General features: G+C 52.1%; 2 protein-coding genes across 2 annotated transcripts; both read left to right on the forward strand.

The window, feature by feature from the left end:
• Positions 1-3,443: 3,443 nt before the first annotated feature.
• Positions 3,444-10,446, forward strand: COPS8 (COP9 signalosome subunit 8). The gene is made up of 8 exons (XM_069021717.1): positions 3,444-3,582; positions 4,653-4,723; positions 5,463-5,511; positions 5,668-5,800; positions 6,622-6,729; positions 6,967-7,029; positions 8,197-8,238; positions 8,878-10,446. Exons 1-8 carry the CDS (start codon positions 3,505-3,507, stop codon positions 8,955-8,957), a joined length of 624 nt encoding a protein of 207 aa, XP_068877818.1. The 5' UTR covers positions 3,444-3,504; the 3' UTR covers positions 8,958-10,446.
• Positions 10,447-14,888: 4,442 nt separating this feature from the next.
• LOC138113292 (maestro heat-like repeat-containing protein family member 7) lies at positions 14,889-20,401 on the forward strand. The gene is made up of 14 exons (XM_069021451.1): positions 14,889-15,009; positions 15,273-15,601; positions 15,791-15,939; positions 16,259-16,406; positions 16,651-16,838; positions 16,928-17,062; positions 17,339-17,453; positions 17,601-17,738; positions 17,946-18,122; positions 18,256-18,399; positions 18,559-18,660; positions 19,066-19,168; positions 19,283-19,339; positions 19,623-20,401. Exons 1-14 carry the CDS (start codon positions 14,889-14,891, stop codon positions 19,853-19,855), a joined length of 2,139 nt encoding a protein of 712 aa, XP_068877552.1. The 3' UTR covers positions 19,856-20,401.
• Positions 20,402-20,687: the final 286 nt, after the last annotated feature.

The raw sequence follows: 20,687 nt of genomic DNA on the forward strand, positions 1-20,687 counted from the left end.
AAAAAAAAGGAAAAAGTAATATCCCAAATATCCCAGATAGCTCCTTGTTTACTGGAGTTTAAACCAACGCCCCTATGGAAATGCAACGGATCAGAAAGCTTGTTTGGGGAAAAAAGCAACGATAATTTCCCATCGGCTGCTCGCCGCTTCCTTTTGTGGGCGCAGCTCCTCGAAACGAGGCATTTTCCCCTTTGATGTCATGGAAGGAAATAACGTGTTTGGATCCAGATTTTCCTCAGATCAGCCCAGCTAATGCCAATCAGGCTGTTGAGGGAATGGGAAGGGTGTGGAGAGGTTCAGCTTGACCCTTTAGCACCATCCTCTTTAACTTTCACATTAAATTACTGTCCTATTGTTCCGTACCGCGTCTTAATTTCCCCATCATGAGTCTTTTGTTCCCCTACAAAGCTTTGGAAGCAGATGAGAAAGGGAAACCACTTGCAACACATCTTTCCAGAGGGTACCTCCAGATCAGAGGCAGCAGCACATGGAAACGACTGGGAAAATGAAGCGCTGTCACGAAATCTCTGCTAATTTTTCTTGCAAATGCCTTGGTATTGCTTTGAAAGCTACATGGGACCGTCCAGGACGGCAGAACTGGGATCCATTTCCCCTTCCTGCATTGAAATTCATGCGAGGCACAAAGGTTGCTGAGATTTTCCTGCCATCATCACCAGGAGCTGAACAAAAATCACATTAAATTTACTTTACACTTCTGCAGCAGCTGGCAGCCACGTCTTTAAGTGCTTTTCAAGCCTGTGGGCCAAAGAAAAATCAGGATGCTGTCAAGTTAAGGAGCCTTCCCGTTAATTTAACGTGGTTAGCTTTGCCAGTGGGATAGATTTTCCAACGTGCTCAGCTGTTTTATGAGTCTGGCCTCTGCTTTTGGTGTCTGTATTGAGGAGAACCTTCTGAGTGAAATAAATGACCCTGTGTTTTTCTGGGATGCTGGCTCAGGCAGACCCCACCACTGTCCAGAGGTCCTGGATGATGCCACCGTACTGAGGTCAAGCTCCAAACAACCCCAGGAACATCCTCCAGACCTCCCAGATTTACAACAACCCTGCAAATACAACAAATTTGCTGTATTTTACCTTGGTCACTTAAAAAGAAGTGTCTTCCCTTATGGCATGTTGGAAAAGGAGGGTAAAGAGAGAGGGAGGATGTATCACATGCTAAGGAATTGCTTTCCAGAGAGGGGCTGGTGGATTTGGGAGGCTCAGCTCAGCACACCGGGAAGCAACACTTCCTCTGTTGTTCCAAAAGCAAAATGAAAATCAAAATGAAACAACCAAAAAAAGGCCGAATTTCCCCCAAATAGAAAGAGTCTCTCGGGTGGAAAGGGCAGCGGCATGTTTGGACGTCCAGTTTCCTTGGGTTTTTCGGCAGTTTCTCTTGCAGCTAGTGCCCTCTTGAGGAAACCTCTCGTCTATTCCATTTTTACAGGGTTTTTTTCCGCCCCCCCACAAATGAAATGATCTCCCGGCAGGGAGCAAAGTCAGGGGCCGCGATTCTCCCCAGGCCAAACACAGCCAGCGGTGCCAGGGACCGGCTCACGCCTTCCCAGCTGGACTCAGCAGGAAGGAGGATGGCATCGGGATGAGGGATTGTAGCGCCGTGACACTCCCCCTCCCTCCCCAGGAGACGAACCCTTCCCAAATCAGCGTGTTCCCGGTGGCAATCCAGGATGCTGTGACCCCAGCCCTGGGGGAAGGTCTCCCACCGGCATCATCACAAGCTGCCGCCCGCTTTGCTCCCCTCCTCGCCTCCCGAAAACACGGGATAATTGGGAACGGGAGCAAAAGGTGAGGACAGTGCTCCTCTCAGATGTCCGAATGTCAAAGCGACGCTGGCACAGAGCTGGCGGCAACAAAGGGCCGTCGGGATCGATGCGGCTGGCGGGGACGGGAGAGGGATGAGAGATTGTTTCCCGGGAAAAGTGATGCCTGAGCCGGCGGAGCAGCAGTGCCATCGCCTGGAGCCCACCTCCAAGCTGCTGTGCCTTGGGCAAATCCCAAAGCGAGCACAAACACGCGTTCGTTGTGTTTTTTCCAGAGCCAAGACCTCTCCCGGAGCACGGGGACTCCACGGCAAAGGGATCAGGATTTACACCGCTCTTCACTTTTTCACCCCTCAAACGTGTGGAGAACACGCGAATTTCGCATCGAGGTGGTGCAGCTCTTGAGCACGGCTTGGGAAAACTCCCGACACGAAGAATTAATGGTTTGGGGAATGATTTTTAGGGCAGTGCTGGGGATGGAAGATGGTGGGAAGCGCTAGGGTCAGGCTTCGTTCAAGGAATATGGGGCAGAGGATGACAGTGGAAAGCAAATTCGTTGTATTGGAAAGCAAAGTTTAGCAGAAAATGAGCCCCTCAGGTTAATTTTACCCTAAAACTATGAATTTACATCTGTGGCCCTGGTAATTACACAGATTTGGAGACAATCCTGCCATTTCCCATCACTTCTTTTGCCTCAAGTTGGGCTGCAAACGCATCCAACCCCACTCCAAGCCATAAACACGGCTCCTGAACCTTATTCTGGGGAAAGACGGGCAGGGCCGGGGGTCCTGGTGCTGGATGGGACCTCACCGGGGATGAGGAGCCATGGAAAGGCCATGGACGAGGGGTGGTTCCACCTCCAAAATAGCACCTGTGCTGTTAAATGCCATTTTTGCATCTTGTGGGCTCTTTTACAGGATAGAAGCGCAGATACAGATGCTTCGCTGTACATATGTCGAATATTTATTTCATATATATATACTGCAGGTGTGTCAGGGAAGGTTTAGGCTGGGCATTGGGAAAAGGGTGAGCTCTGAACAGGCTCCCCAGGGAATGGGCACATTCCCAAGGCTGCCAGAGCTCCAGGAATGATCGGACAATGCTCTCAGGGGTGCAGAGGGTGGGATTGCTGGGCTGTCTGTGCAGGTCCAGGGGTTGGATTTGATGATCCTTGTGGGTCCTTTCCAGCTCAGGATATTCCATGACCTGTCTCCAGCAGCGCTGTTTGCTCTGCAAGCGGGGGACTTTATAGGGAACAAACATAAAGAAACCCAACTGTAAAACTACTTTTAAAACCCACCAGAAACAGGCATAGAGCTGGAAAAACACTTCCTATCCCTTAAGAATATCCCTTATGTACACGCAACGTGCAATAAGGGACGGAGTGTTCCCGTCTCACGCATCCCGTAATATGCGACAAATACAGAGAGAAAACTGAACGCGGATCTCCGTCTTGCACGCCAAACACACGCAGCTCTTTTTAACGACACGGGAATTCTGCTTATTACACAGAAAGGACGGGATTTAAAAGGGCTTTGATCGTCGCGACCCTCGCACACCGCGCGCCGCCCTCAGCCCCTCACGGCCCTCGGCCACGCCCCCGCCCGTGGCCGCGCCCCCCGCGGTCCTCCAGGAGCACAGAGAGGCGGCCGGAAGGTGCTGGCGACGGAAGTGACGTCAGAGAGCTGGCGCCTGATGCGGGCGGGCGGCGCCGTGAGGGGAAGATGCCGGTGGCGGTGATGGCCGAGAGCTCCGTGAGCTTCAGGCGGCTCCTGGAGCAGTGCGAGACGCAGGAGCTGGAGGTGCCGCGGGGCGGGGGAGGCCTGCGTGTGCGCGTGTGCGGTGGGGAGGGTTGAGTGTTTGAACTTGCCCCTTGGGCTCGCCAGAGAGCCCGTCAGAAACTCGCAGCCTGCAGATAAATGAGTATTTCCGTATAACTATTCACGTCGTTTCAGAGGGAGTGTGAGGGGGTAGTTTGTGTGTTTCCGTCTTTCTCGTGGTTGAGAAAAGGAAAATACTGATACGGGAAGTGGCGCTCTGAGCCAGGCTTAGGGAATTACGCTTAGGTGGAGTTTTATTGTGGCAGCTCTCACCGGAAGCTTCCTCCGTGCTGTTTTACATTCTGTTGTTCGCTGGGTGTCCAAGCCTGGCTGTGGGCACTGTCAGGGAAATACGTGGCACCTCCGTGACGGTAAAAGCCCTGCCCAGGTGATATCCACTCATTTCCAGCGCTTTTCTAAACGTGGAGCTCGTGCATCCCACTGCAGTGATGCAAAAGCGGGGCAAACTGTGACTTTTCCTCTTCAGGCACTCCTGTGACCCTGATTTTAGGTATTGCTGCCTTAATTGGCTTCCTGTGAGTGCTTGCTGCCCCGCCCCTTGATAAAAGGCCTGAAGCCTTATCGGAAATCTCTCTAGCTTTTAAATTATTATGGACTTTCAAAGCGTTACAGCTTTTCTATCACTCGTTTGTTTCCTCCTTGTGCGATTTGTGAGCTCTGCTGGGAGTGTGGCAGGGGCTGAAGCTTAGCTTGGGGTTTTTTGGAGTGGCAGAGAAGCTTTACTGTGGTGCAGCGGCCTGAGCTGAAGGTAAATGAAGTCAGGGGTGATTTAATTTCATTTTCAAACCAGCTGCTTGTGAGGAGCTGCAAAGCCAGCAGCTGCTGCTCTCGTGAGCATAAGGAAAGAGTAATGGAAGATGTAGCCTCGCTTTATTTAATTAAAAATTGCTCAGGCCTCTTCTGTGGTGTGAAAAAAAAGAAGAAATCAGCCCTCTTGGAGGCTTCAGTTTACACAAAAGTTGGCTTCCTGCTGTGTTTTGTAGCGCACCCCTCTTAAAATCCATAACCCGAGAATCTGCGCTCGTTTCCAGGCCCCCGGAGGAATCGCCACGCCCCTCGTGTACGGGCAGCTTCTGGCTTTGTACCTGTTGCACAATGACATGTGAGTGGCCTGTCCCAATCTGTGACACTGGCTTTGTCACCAGCACGGTAGGAGTGGGTCGTGTGGTTAACAGAATGTGTGTTTACAGAGAAATAATAATAATAACAACAGCATTCCCGGGATTAAGTCTCTTTCACCCCTTGATCTGACAGGAAAACTATTCTCCTTCGCTCGCTCTTCTGTTGAACTGTGGGGAAATTTAGGAATAAAGTTCCTTAAGTAGTGGAACTGGCTCCACTGGGAGGTGTTAAACATTTCAGTGTTTTGTTTTGTAGCTGTTCAGGGCTGCATTGGTTTTGGGTTGGATTTGAGGCTGCTCCCTGTGTTTAAATTCCAGCAGGGTAACTCTGGACTGTCCGTGTTAAAAATGAGGGACACTGTTGGCTTGAAGGAGCTAAATCTGCAGGATTGCTGGGAATTTGGTCTGGGGGGTTATTCCATGTCCCTGTGTGAACTTGGTGCACTAAATTTGGGGTTTTAGTGAGAAATTGCTTTCCCAATCTGGTGTTAATTAATTAACAATTAATGAACTGTTTGTCGTGTTCTGCCAGTCCAGTGTTGTCTGCTGGAGAGCAGCTCCTGTTTTTCTACTTCAGTATCAAGTATTCCTTCCTAGAAGGAACATTTTAAAGCACTGACAGTGTTCATTACAGCATCTGAACAAGCCTTGTGGTGTCTCTTTGCAGCCTTTGGTGACTGAGAAGTATTTTTAACTTAAATTTTTTCTTCATTTTTTTAGGAATAACGCACGTTATCTCTGGAAAAGAATCCCTCCTGCTATCAAATCTGTAAGTACTGGGCCAAATTCAACTCAGAAACCTGCTGTGTTTGTTGCACAGCAATGTTGTCTGAAAATCTGGGGGTGGAAATGGGTTGATACATATGGTCAGTGTAGAGAATATTCTTCTGGATTAACACTTTGGGAGTTTTTTTGGTCACAACAGGCAAATGCCGAACTTGGTGCAGTTTGGTCAGTGGGCCAAAGGATCTGGCAGAGGGACTTCCCAGGAATCTACACAGCAATCAGTGCACATCAGTGGTCTGAGACTATCCAGCCAATCATGGAAGCACTCAGAGGTACAAACTGAGCTTGGGTGGGGAGCAGGGAATTGCCTGGAATTATTTCTGTCTGCTCCAACACAAATAGACAAATGGTTAATTGTGAAAAATTGTGAAAAATTTTCTGAAGTGGTCAGGAAAACTGTTGCCAAGTCTTTGTATCAGGTGTAAATAAAAAGCTCATTACAAAACCTTGTAGAAACAAATAAATTGGTTTTAGTAGGATTTTGTTTCTGTATATTCTTTGGCACTGGAATTTCATAAACCGCGTGGTTTGTAAGAGCAAAACAGATCATTAATTACCACCTTTTATCAGACTTCTAACCAGTGATTCAGGAAACTTGGCTTGGCATTTCAAAACCTTGCAGCACTTACAAGAAGGTTTTTCTGTGAAATGTGACTTCAGGCAAATGTTCTCTGTCCTGTGTAATGGTAACATGCAAATTCTTGCTACTAGAGGGCAGTGCAGACTGCTAAAAAGGTCTCCTGCAATAACAAATTCTCTGTAGCTTTAGAAACAACCACTTTTTAGATGCCATTAGTTATTTACTAATCAGATGCAGAGCTTCCTAACGTGTTTTATGTACTGGTGGTAGAGCCCAGGATGCTGCCAGCTGCATTTGGAGGTTCAGTGTGGGCTCTGAGGGGTTTTGTCCTGGCAGAGAACAAGTTGTCGTCTCTTGCTGCTGACTGTGAACTGTGGGAAGGGAGGGGGAACTTCTGAAGTGCCCACTGAAGGCTGGTGGTGATTTTCCAAAGGTGATAGAATTGAGGAAATGTTCTCTGATTTCCCAGCCATGGAGATGAGTCTCTTGTGTCCTGTGTTTCTCTTTCCCTAGATGCAACCAGGAGACGAGCCTTTGGACTGGTTTCCCAGGCTTACACATCCATAGTTGCAGATGATTTTGCAGCCTTTGTTGGCCTTCCTGTAGAAGAAGCTGTGAAAGGTACTTGGCATTATTCCCTGAGTAATTTTTATACTGATGATGAGATCAGAGAGCTCTGAGTGATGATCACTAAAAATGTATCTACACATTCTGAAGCTGGTGAGTGATTGGGCAGGGATTAGAGAAAAAAATCTTGGTTCTGGATAGCGCTTTGATTTTTTTTAAGTTACTTGCCACTAATTATCACTTGCTTATTCTCTCCTTGTGTATCTTACAAATGCCCAAATGCCTTTCCAGGTGTGCTAGAACAGGGCTGGCAAGCAGACTTTGCAACTCGCATGGTGATGCCCAAAAAGCCAGGTAGGTGGAGCTGTTACTTCATCAAACATTCAGCATTTTCTAGGAATTTGGTGTTAAGTTTTTAATTACAGCTTGGCACAGGATCCTATTAGATATTTTTTGGACACTCATGCTGCTTATAAATGCAGGGCCATGTATAAAACGTGAAGAAGTACAAAGTCTTGGGTTTGGTTTGGACTTAGAAGTAGTTTGGATTAAGATACATCCTCACATACACTTGATTAAACAAAAGCAGACAGGATATGCTCTGATTGCTCCCTCTCTTCCTCCTCTGCTGCTGGCTCTGCCTCAGTGGAACATAAACTGGATGACCTCAAATGACATGGCTCAATATAATAAAGATGAGTAAAAAATAGATCATCTTGAACCTGAGTTGTTTTTTTTTCCTTCAGGAGAATTAGAACTTCTTTTTAGGCAGGGATTTAGTGAATCTTTGTGTTCTGATGAGCTCTAGTTGTTGGTATAATTTCCTTTGCTTTTAAAGTTTAAATCTTCTGGATCTTTTCTTCACTTTCATGGTGTTGATAACAGAATATCTCTTCCTGCAGAGCTTGGTCTGCAGAAATACTTGTTGCTTTTTTTTTTTCTTTTTTCTAAAGCTGTATCTGTGGCTGGCTGAGGCAAAAATAAATATTAAGCTATAAAAGCAGGGTGAAACAACTGCTCTTAAACTGCTCTGTGCAGCTCTGGCAGAAGGAGCCAAATTACAGCACATCCAAAGGGGCAAGATCTGCTAGACTCAGAAATGACACTGTTTGTATGGGCAGAGTTTTAGGGTGTCCAGAGCCTGTAATAAACAGGTGCCAGGTGTTGAAATTTACCCCTAAGGGCACAAAGCCAACCAGAGCCCTGAGATTTTATATATGATCAGGTGGGGTGTTTGTGGACTGGTTGCAAAATATGCAGAGCTTAAAAAAACTGGGAATTACTTACAATGTGGGTTTTTTCCCAAAGTGAGTGTGGAAACTACTGTGCAGGCAAAAGAAAGAGGCAGGAGGCTCTTTTGAAGCAACTACACCTTGGGTATTCTGCTTTTCAGTTATAAAGCAAGGTGTGATGAATAAACAGGTTCAATTTAATTACCTTTTGATCTGTAGTTTGCTGCATAGAACTGTTTAAAACTGTTCCACTGGCCTAATTTCTTACGTTGTTTTTTTTTTTTTCCAGGTGTGCTGGAAGCTTCCTTTAACAGATTTATTCCTTCATCAGGTATTTTTGTTTATATATGTAATGGATTTAGCTAAACTTGCATTAACAATGTCACCAGCACCAGGAATTGAGTCCTAGAGGAGTGAATGTTCTCACTGGCCTCTCCAAATTTAAAAACAACAGCCCACCCCAATCAGGTGCTATGTAAACTTGCTTCTGCCTCTGTCTTCTCACTCCCTCATGGTTTAAGAAGTGCCTGAGATTCCCGAGGTTCCTACTTCTGTAGCTGAAGTCCTGTGTTCTGGTGGTCAAATCACCCACTAGATTTGTTTGGGGTCTTCAGAATGGCAGCTTGCAAGGAAAGGAGAAACTAGAGAGCTCCAGGAGCTTTTTTCTCAAGTCAGAATACTGTCAGCCTTCATTATTCAGACTCCAGTGTGTGCAGAGAAATTCTGGAGGCTGCTGGCAAGTGCAACTTGTTGCAGCAGTTTTTGTGTAACTCTTGGACTACTGAATGGTGCAGATAACAGAAGAATTATGTCAACTGGAGCTGGAGGAGATGCAGTTAAGATCTGCCCTCAGAAGGCTGTTGAAAGTCAGAAGCATTTAAATTTTTTCCCTTACTGTTGTGATGGATGGTATTGCTGATGGATTTGCAGTTTGAATTTCATTAATGATCCATTCGTTTTATCTTTATAGAATCTGCTCCGGTGCCACCAATTCCCAATGAACAGCAGCTGGCCAGATTGACTGACTATGTGGCTTTCCTGGAAAACTGATCACCCTGCTCCCGTGTTCAGAACAACTTGGGAATCCTGTGTACTGACAGTTTTAGATCTAAGGTTCATTTTATTCCGTATCTGTTAAACGTTGCAGCGTCCCCCACTCAAAAGTGTGAAGTATCCAGTGTATGTCAGCCCCGCTCCTGTTTTGCCAAAGCCCAGCTAGCAGTGAAACAATCCCTTAACTCCTGCAATATTTATTCAGTAGGCACACAGCATACACAGCAGTATTACGTAATACTTTTTTTTTTGTTTTTTGACTCAAAGCAGAACCTTTTTCAGGTGTGTTAGAAATGGAGAAGGAACAATTCTCTGGTGAGTAGTGCAGTGCTTATCACAGACCTATTGCATGTTGAACTAGAGGACAGAGAGTGGAAGACTGCCATGCCTGTATCTACAGAGAGAAAATATTTTGATGAAAGTGAAAGAAAAGAATTTTGCAGTAACTCTCTTGCAAGTATTTTTGTGGCATATTTATCATTGATTTTTTTTTTTTTCTTGTTCTTTCTGGATTGTTAAATCTTCTTGTTCTGATACGAGAAATTTCACATTGGGTATTTTTATAGTAGAATAATTGTTTAACAAAGACAAATCGACACTTTGAGGAAGTATTTCGACTTTTGGAAGGTTTTATTTGAGTGACATAGGACACCAGATGTTTTCCTGGGTAACCCTACACCTTGAGACCTGTCATGTCTTGCTCTCTTTCAGTACACTGGGCCAGAATCAACAAAAAATAACAATTCTTACCTGTCTTTAAGCTTTCTGGGTTACTTTTGCAGTGATTGGAGAGGAATTTCAAGGTTGGAGTAGGAGCAGAGCCCAGCTGGGAGGAGGGTGATGCATTGTGCTGCAGTGTCAGTTTGAGGAATAATTCTCTCTGTCAGAGCGCTGCTCTGTTAATCTTTGAGCTGAGAGTGGATTTTGGAAGCAAACATGAATTCTATAGCCATTTGTGTTCCGTTGGTAAAAAGGCTGTGGAGAAGAGTGGTGCTTTGAAGGGCAGTGCACGTCTCCATTTACTTCTCCCCCGTCTCTGAAATCCTGTCCAGAGGCTCCACGGAAGCTGGCGAGTGTGCCCTTGTGCTGTGATTGTTATTCCAGTGTGCACTGCCTACTGTACATTCTCTTGGTGAGGGGCTGTCAGCAGGGAGGAATTACAAACTGTGCTCTGCTGCCTTGAGAGCTCCCTTGATATGTAAACACTTTCTCAAAATTATTATTTATTTGAAACCCACCTAAGACTTGGATTGCTAAATTTGTCTGCAGTGATATTAAAGAACATGTTTACACTGACCTTCTGCACTTGACTTTTTAAATTTTCTGCAGAATGCCGGTCTGGTTTGGTGAGTTTTTTTAATGAATTCTTACTGGCCTAATTTGGATAGGGCTAGTTAAGGATTACTGCAATATATTGTGCCTCGACAGCTTTGTGTGCAGCAATTGTATGGGGTTGTATTAAAAAAAAAAACACTGGTACCCTCCAGATGTCTTGAAATGTTCCTTGGTGTAAGGTATTTGAAGAGCTGAATGAAAATTTCCCTTCTGTGTTTGTATTGTGCATCTCTGCATCTGTTGGTAGCACAGAACCCTGCTTGGAGAAATGAAAATTAGACATGATTAAAGGATTATTATGTACCCAGTGAATGGTAATAGGAGAGGAGCAATGTGGACACTGGTAATCTGTGTCTGTCTCAAATCAAATCTGTGTCAAATACAGTAAGTTTGACTGCCCTGTTCTAACAAGTTGATAACTTTGGGATTTCTGGTCTGCTGTAAAATTGAAGCTGGCTTTTAGTTTTGGGTGAGGCATTAACTCATACCTTGCCTTGAGTACTGTGTTCCCAGCCACACTTCTTGCCTTGTGCAGCTTTGGAATCCAAGCTGTTTCCATGTGGATTTCACTCTCATTGCCCTTATCCTGGTTTTTGGTTCACAAATACCTGTCTTCAGATGAGCAGCTTTGTGCTTCCCTATACAGAGCCCTACCTTGGGAAACACTGTGTGAATTATATCCTAAAGTGACATCCTCAGGCATTTGAATCCTTACCTGGCCTGCACTAACCCTGTGCTTTCAGCTCAACAAAGAGGAAGTATTTCTTTTTGTGCTTGTATTTGCTGTTTTAATTGAAGCAATTGGTGTGGGGTTTGGAGTTCTTCCCAGTGCTGAGTGGGAGGACCTTTGAGTTAAGAAACCATTAGGAATTCAGTTGGGAACAGAGGTTCGTGAAGGATTTGGAAAAAAGGAAATTTCAGTTTCAGTTTTCCATTTCATCTGCATCCCACATGTAATGGAACATTGTTTCTTGGCATTTTATTATCTTCTCCTATATGGGTCAGCAATGCTCATTCACCCACAGTTCCAGTCTCTGCAGGGAAAGCTACTCGAGCTCCAAGGTGGTTAAAACAGGAGAAGCTGGGCGGGGAAGCAGGACAGTTGAGTATCCCTGTTGAAGATCCACATGGAAACCTTCTGTGGGCTTAAATAACAAATCCTGACAGACTTTCCAGTATCTCATCAGAGGTGCCAGTAATACAGTAAAGAAAATGAAAGCAGAATGCACATGTAGAAAAGTCTCAGCAGGCATTGCAGAACAGTTCAGATGTTGCTGTAAGTCCGTGCTTCAGCCTGGGGTATGTGCAAGAAAACCTGTGTAAGGCAGTAGGGGACTTCTGGAAGAAGTTCTTGGGTGAGTGGTTGGTTCTCCCTGTGTCCTACCCTGCAGCAGTTGGCTGGACCATCACCCAGACAGCTCGCTGGTGTATTCTTCTCCTAGGAGGGACTATCTGGGCTGGATGGTTTGGCAAAAAGCCAAACAATCCCCAAAAAAACCCAAAAGACAACAAGCTTTTGCCTCTGTTTAGTGTCAGTTTTTTGTGATTGATTCTTAACGGACCATGTGAAGGCAAATGAGTTGCTGGTTTGAGACGGGAAGCAGACTTCCAAATTATTTATGTTCTTGGGTCATGCTAATTAACTTGGGAAGTTTGTAACTTTATTTTTAACTACTTGTGTTGAGCAATGGGAAGTAATGTGCATTCCTGGTTTCCTGAATTTAGGATGCTTCTGTGCCTTCACAGCAAAGAACCTCAGCTTTGAGATGCCCAGGCAGTGTGGCACAACTGGGTGTAAACAAAGTCAGAGAACAGGTTAAGCTTTAGGAATCAAGATACTCCCAATCAATTCCAAAGCAGGAAATGTGGATACATCTCTCTTGAATGTGTTCTTATGTAATCAAAGTACAAGACTGGGAAGGAAGGGAGGTTTTTAGCAGTAGGAGCCCAATTTTGGTATGCCATGTGAGCCTTTTGTTACACAAGGATAAATGACAGAAACAAACAGTGCTGAATCATGACCAGCATCTACTTAGTGTTGTGTTGTGTTGTAACCTCAAAGCTGAGGCTAGTGTAAAAGTATGCAATGAGAATCCACATGACATGACAAGACTGGTAGATCAGTGACTGCACCAAGACCTGGATCTGGCCTCTGATCCACAAGGGAGGACACACTCATGTAGGTGTTTAAGATCTGATGGATATTTGAGGTATGAAACACACTTTATTGCTTTGTCTTTTTAAGCGGTGTTCAGCCTGTGTGTGGCAGAACATACCAGCTCTGAGAGCGGTCCTCAGCTTTGCAAACTCAGAGTAGGATGATGATGACGACACACTCTGCTTTCCTATGCTAATTGTGATCTGTGTTTAGACTGAGTTTATGAATAAACATCTGGGACTTAAGTACCACATACAAGGAAAGTCTCACTCCATAACTCAAACCTGCAGCAAACAAAGGGAACAGTATTTAGTTCAAGTATTTTACTGAGTTCTCACTTGTGTGTTGCCCTTTAATCCTGGCACTGCAGCTGATACAGGGTAAATGAAGTACTCAGCCTGCCTTGCTCTTAAAAGAGTTAACATTTGGAATCAACTGTAACTTTTAGTATTTCTATTTTCAAAAATTAGTTGGCTGCATAAATATTAATTGCTCCCAGGTAGTTAATACTTCATGCTGCTTCTGTGGTAAATCACTACAGCAAATGGGTTCAGCCTTGATCTCATGGATCAGCAGAACTGAAGAAGTAGCAGATGCTGAGTAAAAGAAGGGACTCCTGTGGCTGAGGTTCAAGGGCGGAGGGAAGCGCTTTGTTGTGTGCAGAGGACATGGCCCGGTTCACAAGCTCAGGCTTTGCTGCCAGAGGATCCTGCTTTGCCTGGAGGCCATTCCCTACCAGTGCATGGCCCTCCATTGTTCCTGCATCGCGTCTGCTGGACCTGTGGCAACAAGTGTGTCCCGAGTCCATGTGACAGCAGAAAAGGGCGGGACATGCCTGCTTCCAGCGCCTCTCTTGGCTGCTCCTTCAGGGTGCTGGCACCATCATCAGAGACACAGAACACCTTCTCCTCCCCAGATAGGGATAGCTCCTCCCACAGCTATCCCTATCCTCTGCGCTTCCGCAGGTGTCTCCCTTGGAGTTCCCTGGGGAACCTCCCTGTTTGTGGCCCTCCACTGCCCTGCTCAGCAGGGAGGCAGTTGTGTTTGGACGTGAGCTGCCACAGCCAGACACGCAGCAACTGCAATGTTGAATATCAGAGGCTGGGCCGATTCTTTCGTTTCCAGAATGCAAGAAAGACAGAAAAGCACAAGGAAACGTCACAGGGTCTCTGTAGAATCTCTTTGTCATGTGCAACTCAGCAGCTGAAGCTCTTCTGGTGCTGCTGCTAATCCCTTCCATGATAAAATTCATTCCAGGAAGGAGCAACATCTCGTGTCAGATACCAAGTGCTGCCCCCAGTCACTCCAGCTGCTCCTGCCAACAGCCCCCTGCAGGAAGGAGCACAGACCCCAGTGCACCTTGGCTTTGGCTGCCCTCTGGCACAGAAGCCCCCCGGGGCACAGGTCTCTGGGGCAGGAGACGGGCACCAGCGCTGCCAGGGCTCGGGGGGTGGCAGGTCTGCTTCGGAGGGGACTCTGCCACACCTGCTGATTTCAGCACTCCCCCAGCCCCAGGGGTCAGAGCAGCATTCGTGCCCTGGCCCACACGTTCCTTGTCTGTGTCCCAGCCCCGGCTCCAGGATGGCCACCGGCCGGGACGTGTCCCAAGGAGGCCGTGCCAGCTTCTGTGGGAGACCCCGAGCCCTTCCCGCGGCGGCTGCGGCGGCAGCCGTGGGGGCTCCTGGTGCTGCCCTGAGCCCGCAGAGCAGGGCAGCGCTTGCTTATGGCTGGAGCCGATGCTAAAGTTCCTGTCGGGCTGCCTTAGACACTTGGGGCAAGGGATTCCTTCCAAGCTGGGCCACTTGGGCTGGGCTGGGGGCGGCCCCAGGGCAGGTGGCAGCGTGTGCAAGGGCCCTTTGTGACACGGTGCAGCACGGTCACCGTGGGGTGGAACGGGACAGGGTGTCCCAGGGCCCTTTGTGACACGTGCTGACATTGGGGCTGGCGGTGACCCAGCCACGCCACAGTGCTCGGAGCACGCGACGGGACAGGACGGGACAGAGCGGTGCCGTGAGGAGCCCCCACACAGCGCACGCTTTCCTTGCCGACCCGGAGCTTTTCCGAGGCATTATCCCTGCAGGTGACCTCGAGGCCAGACCACAGGACTTGGTGACCTGTGGCCTTCCCGAGGCTTCTCTTCTGCAGGTGCCCTCAAGGGCAGACTGTGGGATTTGGTGCCCCGGAGCTTTTCTGAGGCACCCTCCCATTCCTGCGGCCATTGACCTCCAGGCAAGACCGTGGGACTTGGTGACCACAATCCTTGACGAGGAGTCTCCTGTCCTTGTGGCAGGAGCCCTCGAGACCAGAGAGGCAGGACTTGCTGTCCTGTGGCCTTCTCTGTTGCTGGTGCCTTGAAGGAACAACTTCAGGACTTGCTGACTTGGAGCTTTTCCAAGGCATCTCTCCTGCAAGTAGCCTTAAATCCAATCAGGGTCATGGAGCAGAGACCCCCACGTGTGCCCAAGCTGGCCTGGGTGGAGGAGAAGGAAGAAGGCCCTGGAGCTGCCCCAGAAGAGCAGCCTACAGAGGTGGAGCAGTTCCAGCTGCCGCAGGAGGGTGGGTGACAGAGCTGGGCACCAGGGCTGCTGCCTGCAGACAGCTTGGCCCAATCCCGTCTCATGCCATCCCGTGCCATCCCATCCCCTGGCACCATGCCCATGGATAGAACGGAAGAGGAGCCAGGCCAGGCCCCCCGCAGCAGCCGTGCTCCATTCCCTGGGCATCCCGGGGCTGTCCCTGCCTGGGGAGCGCAGGGCTGGGCTGCGTTCTCCGGCCTCTCCCGCAGCCCCTCAGCTCTGGCCGTGCTCGCTCTTTGCCAGGTGCAGCCCTGGACCGGAGACAAGAGCAGGACCGTGCCCACGGCCGCTTCTGCAGAACAGCGCAGGTACCTGCAGCCATCCCCACCCGGGCTGGGCCTGCTGTTGCTGCTCAGCCGAGCACCGCCCTTGGAGCACCCCATGGAACATCCCTCTCCTCCCTGTCCTTTGTTCTCCTGCTGGTGACTTGCAAATTCATCGAGTGCATTTGGCAGGAGGAGACCAGCATCATGGGCACTGGGTCCATGGAAAACTGTGACGTCTACAGCACCGACACCAGTGCTGCCATGCTGGATTTGCTTGTGGGAGAGAGTGTTTCCAGTCCAGAGCAAGTAAGCAGCCTTTGCGGCCAGGGTTCAATTCCCCCAGGAGTCAGGTGGCTTCCCAAGCTGCGCCCGCCGGTCACTCACTTTGAGCCTTTGCGGCCATCGCGGTGTAGTGGGAAGGGCAGCACTTCTCTGGGGAAGCCGGCGACATTACTCCCTCTGGCAGCTTTCCAACTCTCCCCGTGCCTTCTCCAGGTGCCCGCCATGGTCAGGGACATCCACCAGTGGCTCGTGGCCAATGAGTCCGATGAGCACAGTCTGGACAGGACCCTGCTGGAGCTGGCCGAGGCACACCCAGCCGATGTGGGGATAACTCTGCTGCGTGTGGCCCCATCATGTGACAGGTATGGGGCCCACCTGCCCACAGGGCTCACCAGCCCATCACCCTGTGGAGCCTGTCCCAGGTGTCTGACAAACAGAGAGCTCAGGGCCCTCTGGCTCCTCCATTTCCCAGCCCTGGCATGTCAGCCCCCGAGCCTGCTTCCATGCTCCCTCCCTCAGGCTCCCTCAGGGGCCAGTTCCTACAGGGGTGGGCTGCCTGGGTGCAGCTGGCGAGGGGCGGTGGGCAGAGGCAGGGCTGGCAGCCAGCTCAGGTCCCCGCTGCTGCCCAGGCCACGGTGCTGTGGCCGAGACCGCCCCTGAGACAGAGCTCTGACCCCACAGAGCTGCTACGACCATGTGGAGGACCATCATGTCCTCGCCCACGACTGCGGAGCTGGTGCTGCTGCTGCTCCTCGATGTGCTGGGGAGCTGGCCAGAGCACAGCACGCGCACCTCCGACGGGGACGACACAGATGTCTTTGCCCTGGCTGTGAGTTTCTGGAACCGGCCTTTGCTCGCCCCCAGGGCGCCGCTCCAGCAGCTCCAAATCCTCCTTCGCCCACTGCATCTCCCTGCCTCAGGCGCTGGGCTGAAACCCGGGCTAGGGGCAGGTTCAGGGGCACCAGGCCCGGTGCTCCCCCTGCGTCTCCCCTGGCCTCCCCGTCCACGCTCGGGCCCTGCCACATGGACGCCTCAGCAGTGAGCGCTGTCTCGAGGTGGTTTGTCCTTTGCAGGCAACTGTGGTGATGGGGGAGATCCTCCAGGTGCCCTGTGTCCCACAGGCAGTCTCAGTGTATTTGCCCCGCCTCTTTGTGCATCTGCTCTTCCAAGCGTTCTTCAGCACAGGGGAGATGCCAGAGGAGGTCGATAACTTGTGGAGAGTATGCAGGAATGAACATGGCCTTGCCACCAACCCCAGCAGGTGCTCCATGCCAGTCCTCCTGTCCCTCCCATGTTCCCAGGGCAGGAGCCAGTGCCCACAACATGACCTGGGCTTTGCTCTGCACACAGGTTTGCCGTGCAGACCCTGAGGGCCCTGCTCTGCCTGGAGTATGAGGATACGGTGACAGCAATGGATCGCAAGCGTGGCTGGGATGCGCTGCTCTGTGCTGACACCCAGCACGATGCAGTGGCTCTGCTGGCCAGGTGAGACCCCCTACTCCCCGCTGCCCTTGGCATTTGTGCCCTGTGCCCGGGGTGCTCCTCCCAGTCCCCGTGGTCAAGGGCCAGAGGGCCTCATCACTGGGGGATGGCTGAGCTGACCCGGAAAGGCCGGGAGGGGAGGGTGCCCAGGAGCAGCCGCCTCCAAAAGGGCCCAGGTCCCCTTGCGAGGTGGTAGAGAAAGACCAGACCTGTGTGAGTCTGTCCTGGGAGAGGTTTGCCCCCCTGGGTCAGGGTCTTGGTTCATTTTTGCCCTGCCAGGGAACTGTCCTGTGTCTCCATACCCTTGTGTTCTGGGATCGCACTCCACCTGCTCAGGCTGCTCCGCGCAGAAGAGCCACGCTGGGATCTGCCTGCCCTGGTGTTCCTTGTGGAGGTGAGCCTGACGGCCAGCGCTGCCTCGCGGAGCTGCCTCCCAGCTCTCTGCCCTCTCGCAGCTGCAGCTGCCTGGGCCTGGGCCCAGCCCTGGGCGCTTCCGGGCTCCTGCCGGCCGGCTCCCCTGTCACTGCCCTGTGCCTTTCAGGTCCTCGAGTGCCTGGACTTGAGGGAATGTGGTGACAGTGTTTTGGAGGTCTCATCAAAGTACCTGCAGAGCGAGTGCAGACAGACGCGTCACCTGGCACTCAGGGCCCTCCTCGTGCTCAGGGACGATCCCTCGATGGTGAGAAGGGGCAGCGGCTGAAGCTGCGCTGGCAGCGTGGGGCTGGGGAGTGCAGTCCCTTGGGCCTGGCTGGGCTTTGGGCGCTGAGGCAGATGCTCCCAGCTCTCCTGCCTCCCGGCTCAGCTGCCCGAGCGCTTCGGGACAGGCCTTTGGCCACTGGGCCCTGCGGCAACAGGGTGAGGCTGCACAGCCTTGTGTTCCGCACAGGCCGAAAGAACGTGGAGCCTGACTGAAAGCCTTGTGAAGCTCCTGTGGGACACAGATGGAGAGATAGTTGGGATGACGCTCGTTGTACTCGGCTTTTTATTCTTGGACAAAGACATCCCGGTATCAAGCCCCATCGCCCTGCAGCTGGCTGAGGCGCTCCTGCCACTCTTTGACAACGTAAGGCTCGGTGCCCTCAGCCACGGCCACTGGGTGCCTCCCGGACACTTTGTGCCCTGGGGATTTTCAGGCCTGTGCCCTGGTGGGCCCGGAGCAGCTGATGCTGAGGTCTTCTTTTCTTCTTTTCTCACAGGATGATAACCAGGTGCAGCGGCTCTCCATGATTCTCTTCCGAGAAATGATGGATTGTTTAGCGGAAGAGGGAAAAAAGCCTGTGCAATGGAGCCTGCTCCCGCTCTTCTTCCACTGCCATGATGAGAACCGGCATGTGGCGCAGGTGAGGACTCGTGGGCTGCCGGGGTCCCCCTGGGAGGGGGCTCGGCTGCCTCCTGCCCTGGCGCCACACGGGCTGCAGCCTCCTCCTGGCCTTGGCACAGGGACGCGGGTCCTGTGCCCTGGGCTGTGGTGCCATCTCTGGGTCTCTGCTGCTCTCCAGGCCTCTTGGGTAACGCTGCTTCGTGCGACTGAGTTCCTGAGGAGGAGAGATCTCACAAAGCGCGTGGAGAAAGAGAAACTGTGGATGTTCGCCAAGTGCCTGGTAAGGATGGCCTGGAAGCCCAAGTCACAGCCTGGAGAAGCCCCCTGCTCGTCGTGCTCAGTGTGTGGGGCTGGCAGCTGTGCCCCGGCCCACTGCTGCACCCAGGGCTGCCAGCCTGCGCCCCACACGCTGCTCCCTTCCCGGGGCCGCACAGGCTCTTCTCCAGGCTCCTCTGGCCCCGAGCCGGGTGCCCATGGAGCCCCGGCCCCGCTGGGCCGTGGCGCGGGGCGGCACCGCGGCTCCCCGGGCAGCAGCCGGCCCTCGGCCCCCTCCAGAGCCCGGCGCCAGCGGCTGCTGGCCGGGCCTCGGGGCCGTGCGGGCAGGGGAGGCCAGGGCTGGGCGCAGGGAGCGCCCGGCCAAGGGGCTGAGCTCGCGCCAACCCTTCCCTCCTGGCGCTCTCTGCAGCTGGCAGAGGACAGGAGCCGAGCGGCCGAGTGCGTGCGCCGGGCCCTGCCGTACCTGTACAGCCCGCAGGAGTCGCTGCGAGAGGCGGCCGCCAGGTTCATGGGTGAGCCACGAGCCCGGGGCCCCTCCCCGCCCCGCCGCAGCTCGGCCCCGGCCCCGGCTGCTGGCCCGGCTGCGGGATCCGGGCCCGGGGCCGTGACCACCTCTGTGTTCCCAGTGATCGCCGGGCAGAGCTTGACAAGACAGCAGGGAGCGTTCGGGCTCATCTGTCAAGGTGAGTGAGGGCAGCGGGCTGTCAGCGGGGGCTGGCGGGAGGAGCCGCAATCCCTGCCCCGGCTGCGGAGGGCTCTGCTCCCTGTGCAGGCGAGGGGCGGTGTGCACAGAGCACAGAGAGCTTTCAGGGCCACGTGCGGGATTCGTGGCCAGCACCTTCGGGCTGATCCCTTTGGTCCCTCCTGGCCATGGCAAGAGCGGGCTGGGATGGCCCTGGCAGGGGGCTCTCCTCGGGTCCCTGCAGATCCGGGATCTGACTGTGGCTCTGTTCCTCTCTGTCCCAGCCCTCGAAGATACGGCAGAGGACATCAGCCTCGCCATTGGAAGCCTGGCACAGGAAACATCGCAGTTTCTCAGGGCGCTAGAGAGGGCTCCAGTCTCCATCTCCCGGAAGCTGCGAAATCAGCTCCGCAGCTCATGGAAGGCACGGCGTCATCTGCGGGGGGCCGTGGCTGGCTGTGCTGCTGCGCTCTGGAGAGAGCTGAGCTGTCTGCTCTTCTCTTCTGGGGCCACCTGAGCCAGCGGGGATTTTTCTGTTCTTTAGGATTGTTCTTTTCTTCTTTTCATGTTTCTTTACTATGTAAATATAGGATGTGTTATGATACACAGACTCCCAGGAGCTTTCTTTTGGTGCCCAGTGTCTGCAGGGCACAGGGGAAGAGGGGAAGAAGGGTGCTTGTGCTCAGCACGTCCCCCGGGAGTGCAGCGCAGAAGGGAAAATGGCCATAAGCCCCTTGGCCTTTGGTGGTTGTGCTGAAGCCTTAACGCTGCCGACAGAGCGGGTGGGCAGGGGCCGGAGCTGCGGGGATCCCTGCGAGGCTGGTGCCTGGAGAGGGCCCCAAGCCCTGTCCCGGGCAGGAGCCGCCATCTGTGTCCTCCTGCCCGTGTGTTGCTGCCTGGATTGCTGAGGGCTCCGAGGTGCCTCTTGATCCGGCTCCTCTGGAGCTCCGTCGGGGCTGCGCCGCTGCCGGGCAGCTTGGCCGGGCTGGGGGAGAGCCTGAGGGGCCGGGGCGGTGGGAGGCCGTGAAGGGATGAGGTGCTGCGGAGTCCCTGACGGGACAAGGCCGTGGGAAGGCACGAGGGGGATGTTGAGGGAGTGGGTGGCAGGAGGCACTGCCCTGTGCCTTTCAGGTCCTCGAGTGCCTGGACTTGAGGGAATGTGGTGACAGTGTTTTGGAGGTCTCATCAAAGTACCTGCAGAGCGAGTGCAGACAGACGCGTCACCTGGCACTCAGGGCCCTCCTCGTGCTCAGGGACGATCCCTCGATGGTGAGAAGGGGCAGCGGCTGAAGCTGCGCTGGCAGCGTGGGGCTGGGGAGTGCAGTCCCTTGGGCCTGGCTGGGCTTTGG

Source organism: Aphelocoma coerulescens, chromosome 7, assembly GCF_041296385.1.
Source record: "Aphelocoma coerulescens isolate FSJ_1873_10779 chromosome 7, UR_Acoe_1.0, whole genome shotgun sequence".
In the NCBI taxonomy this organism is placed as follows: Eukaryota; Metazoa; Chordata; class Aves; order Passeriformes; family Corvidae; genus Aphelocoma; species Aphelocoma coerulescens.

What these genes read in the sequence shown, in the direction of transcription:
- COPS8 (XM_069021717.1), top strand. Translation starts at nt 3,505, where the DNA reads ATGCCGGTGGCGGTGATGGCCGAGAGCTCCGTGAGCTTCAGGCGGCTC. An exon ending in TACCTGTTGCACAATGACAT is followed by an intron (nt 4,724 to 5,462) that starts GTGAGTGGCCTG and finishes TCATTTTTTTAG; the next exon opens with GAATAACGCACGTTATCTCT. An exon ending in TGTAGAAGAAGCTGTGAAAG is followed by an intron (nt 6,730 to 6,966) that starts GTACTTGGCATT and finishes ATGCCTTTCCAG; the next exon opens with GTGTGCTAGAACAGGGCTGG.
- LOC138113292 (XM_069021451.1), top strand. Translation starts at nt 14,889, where the DNA reads ATGGAGCAGAGACCCCCACGTGTGCCCAAGCTGGCCTGGGTGGAGGAG. An exon ending in CTTGCCACCAACCCCAGCAG is followed by an intron (nt 16,839 to 16,927) that starts GTGCTCCATGCC and finishes CTCTGCACACAG; the next exon opens with GTTTGCCGTGCAGACCCTGA. An exon ending in GGATGTTCGCCAAGTGCCTG is followed by an intron (nt 18,661 to 19,065) that starts GTAAGGATGGCC and finishes CGCTCTCTGCAG; the next exon opens with CTGGCAGAGGACAGGAGCCG.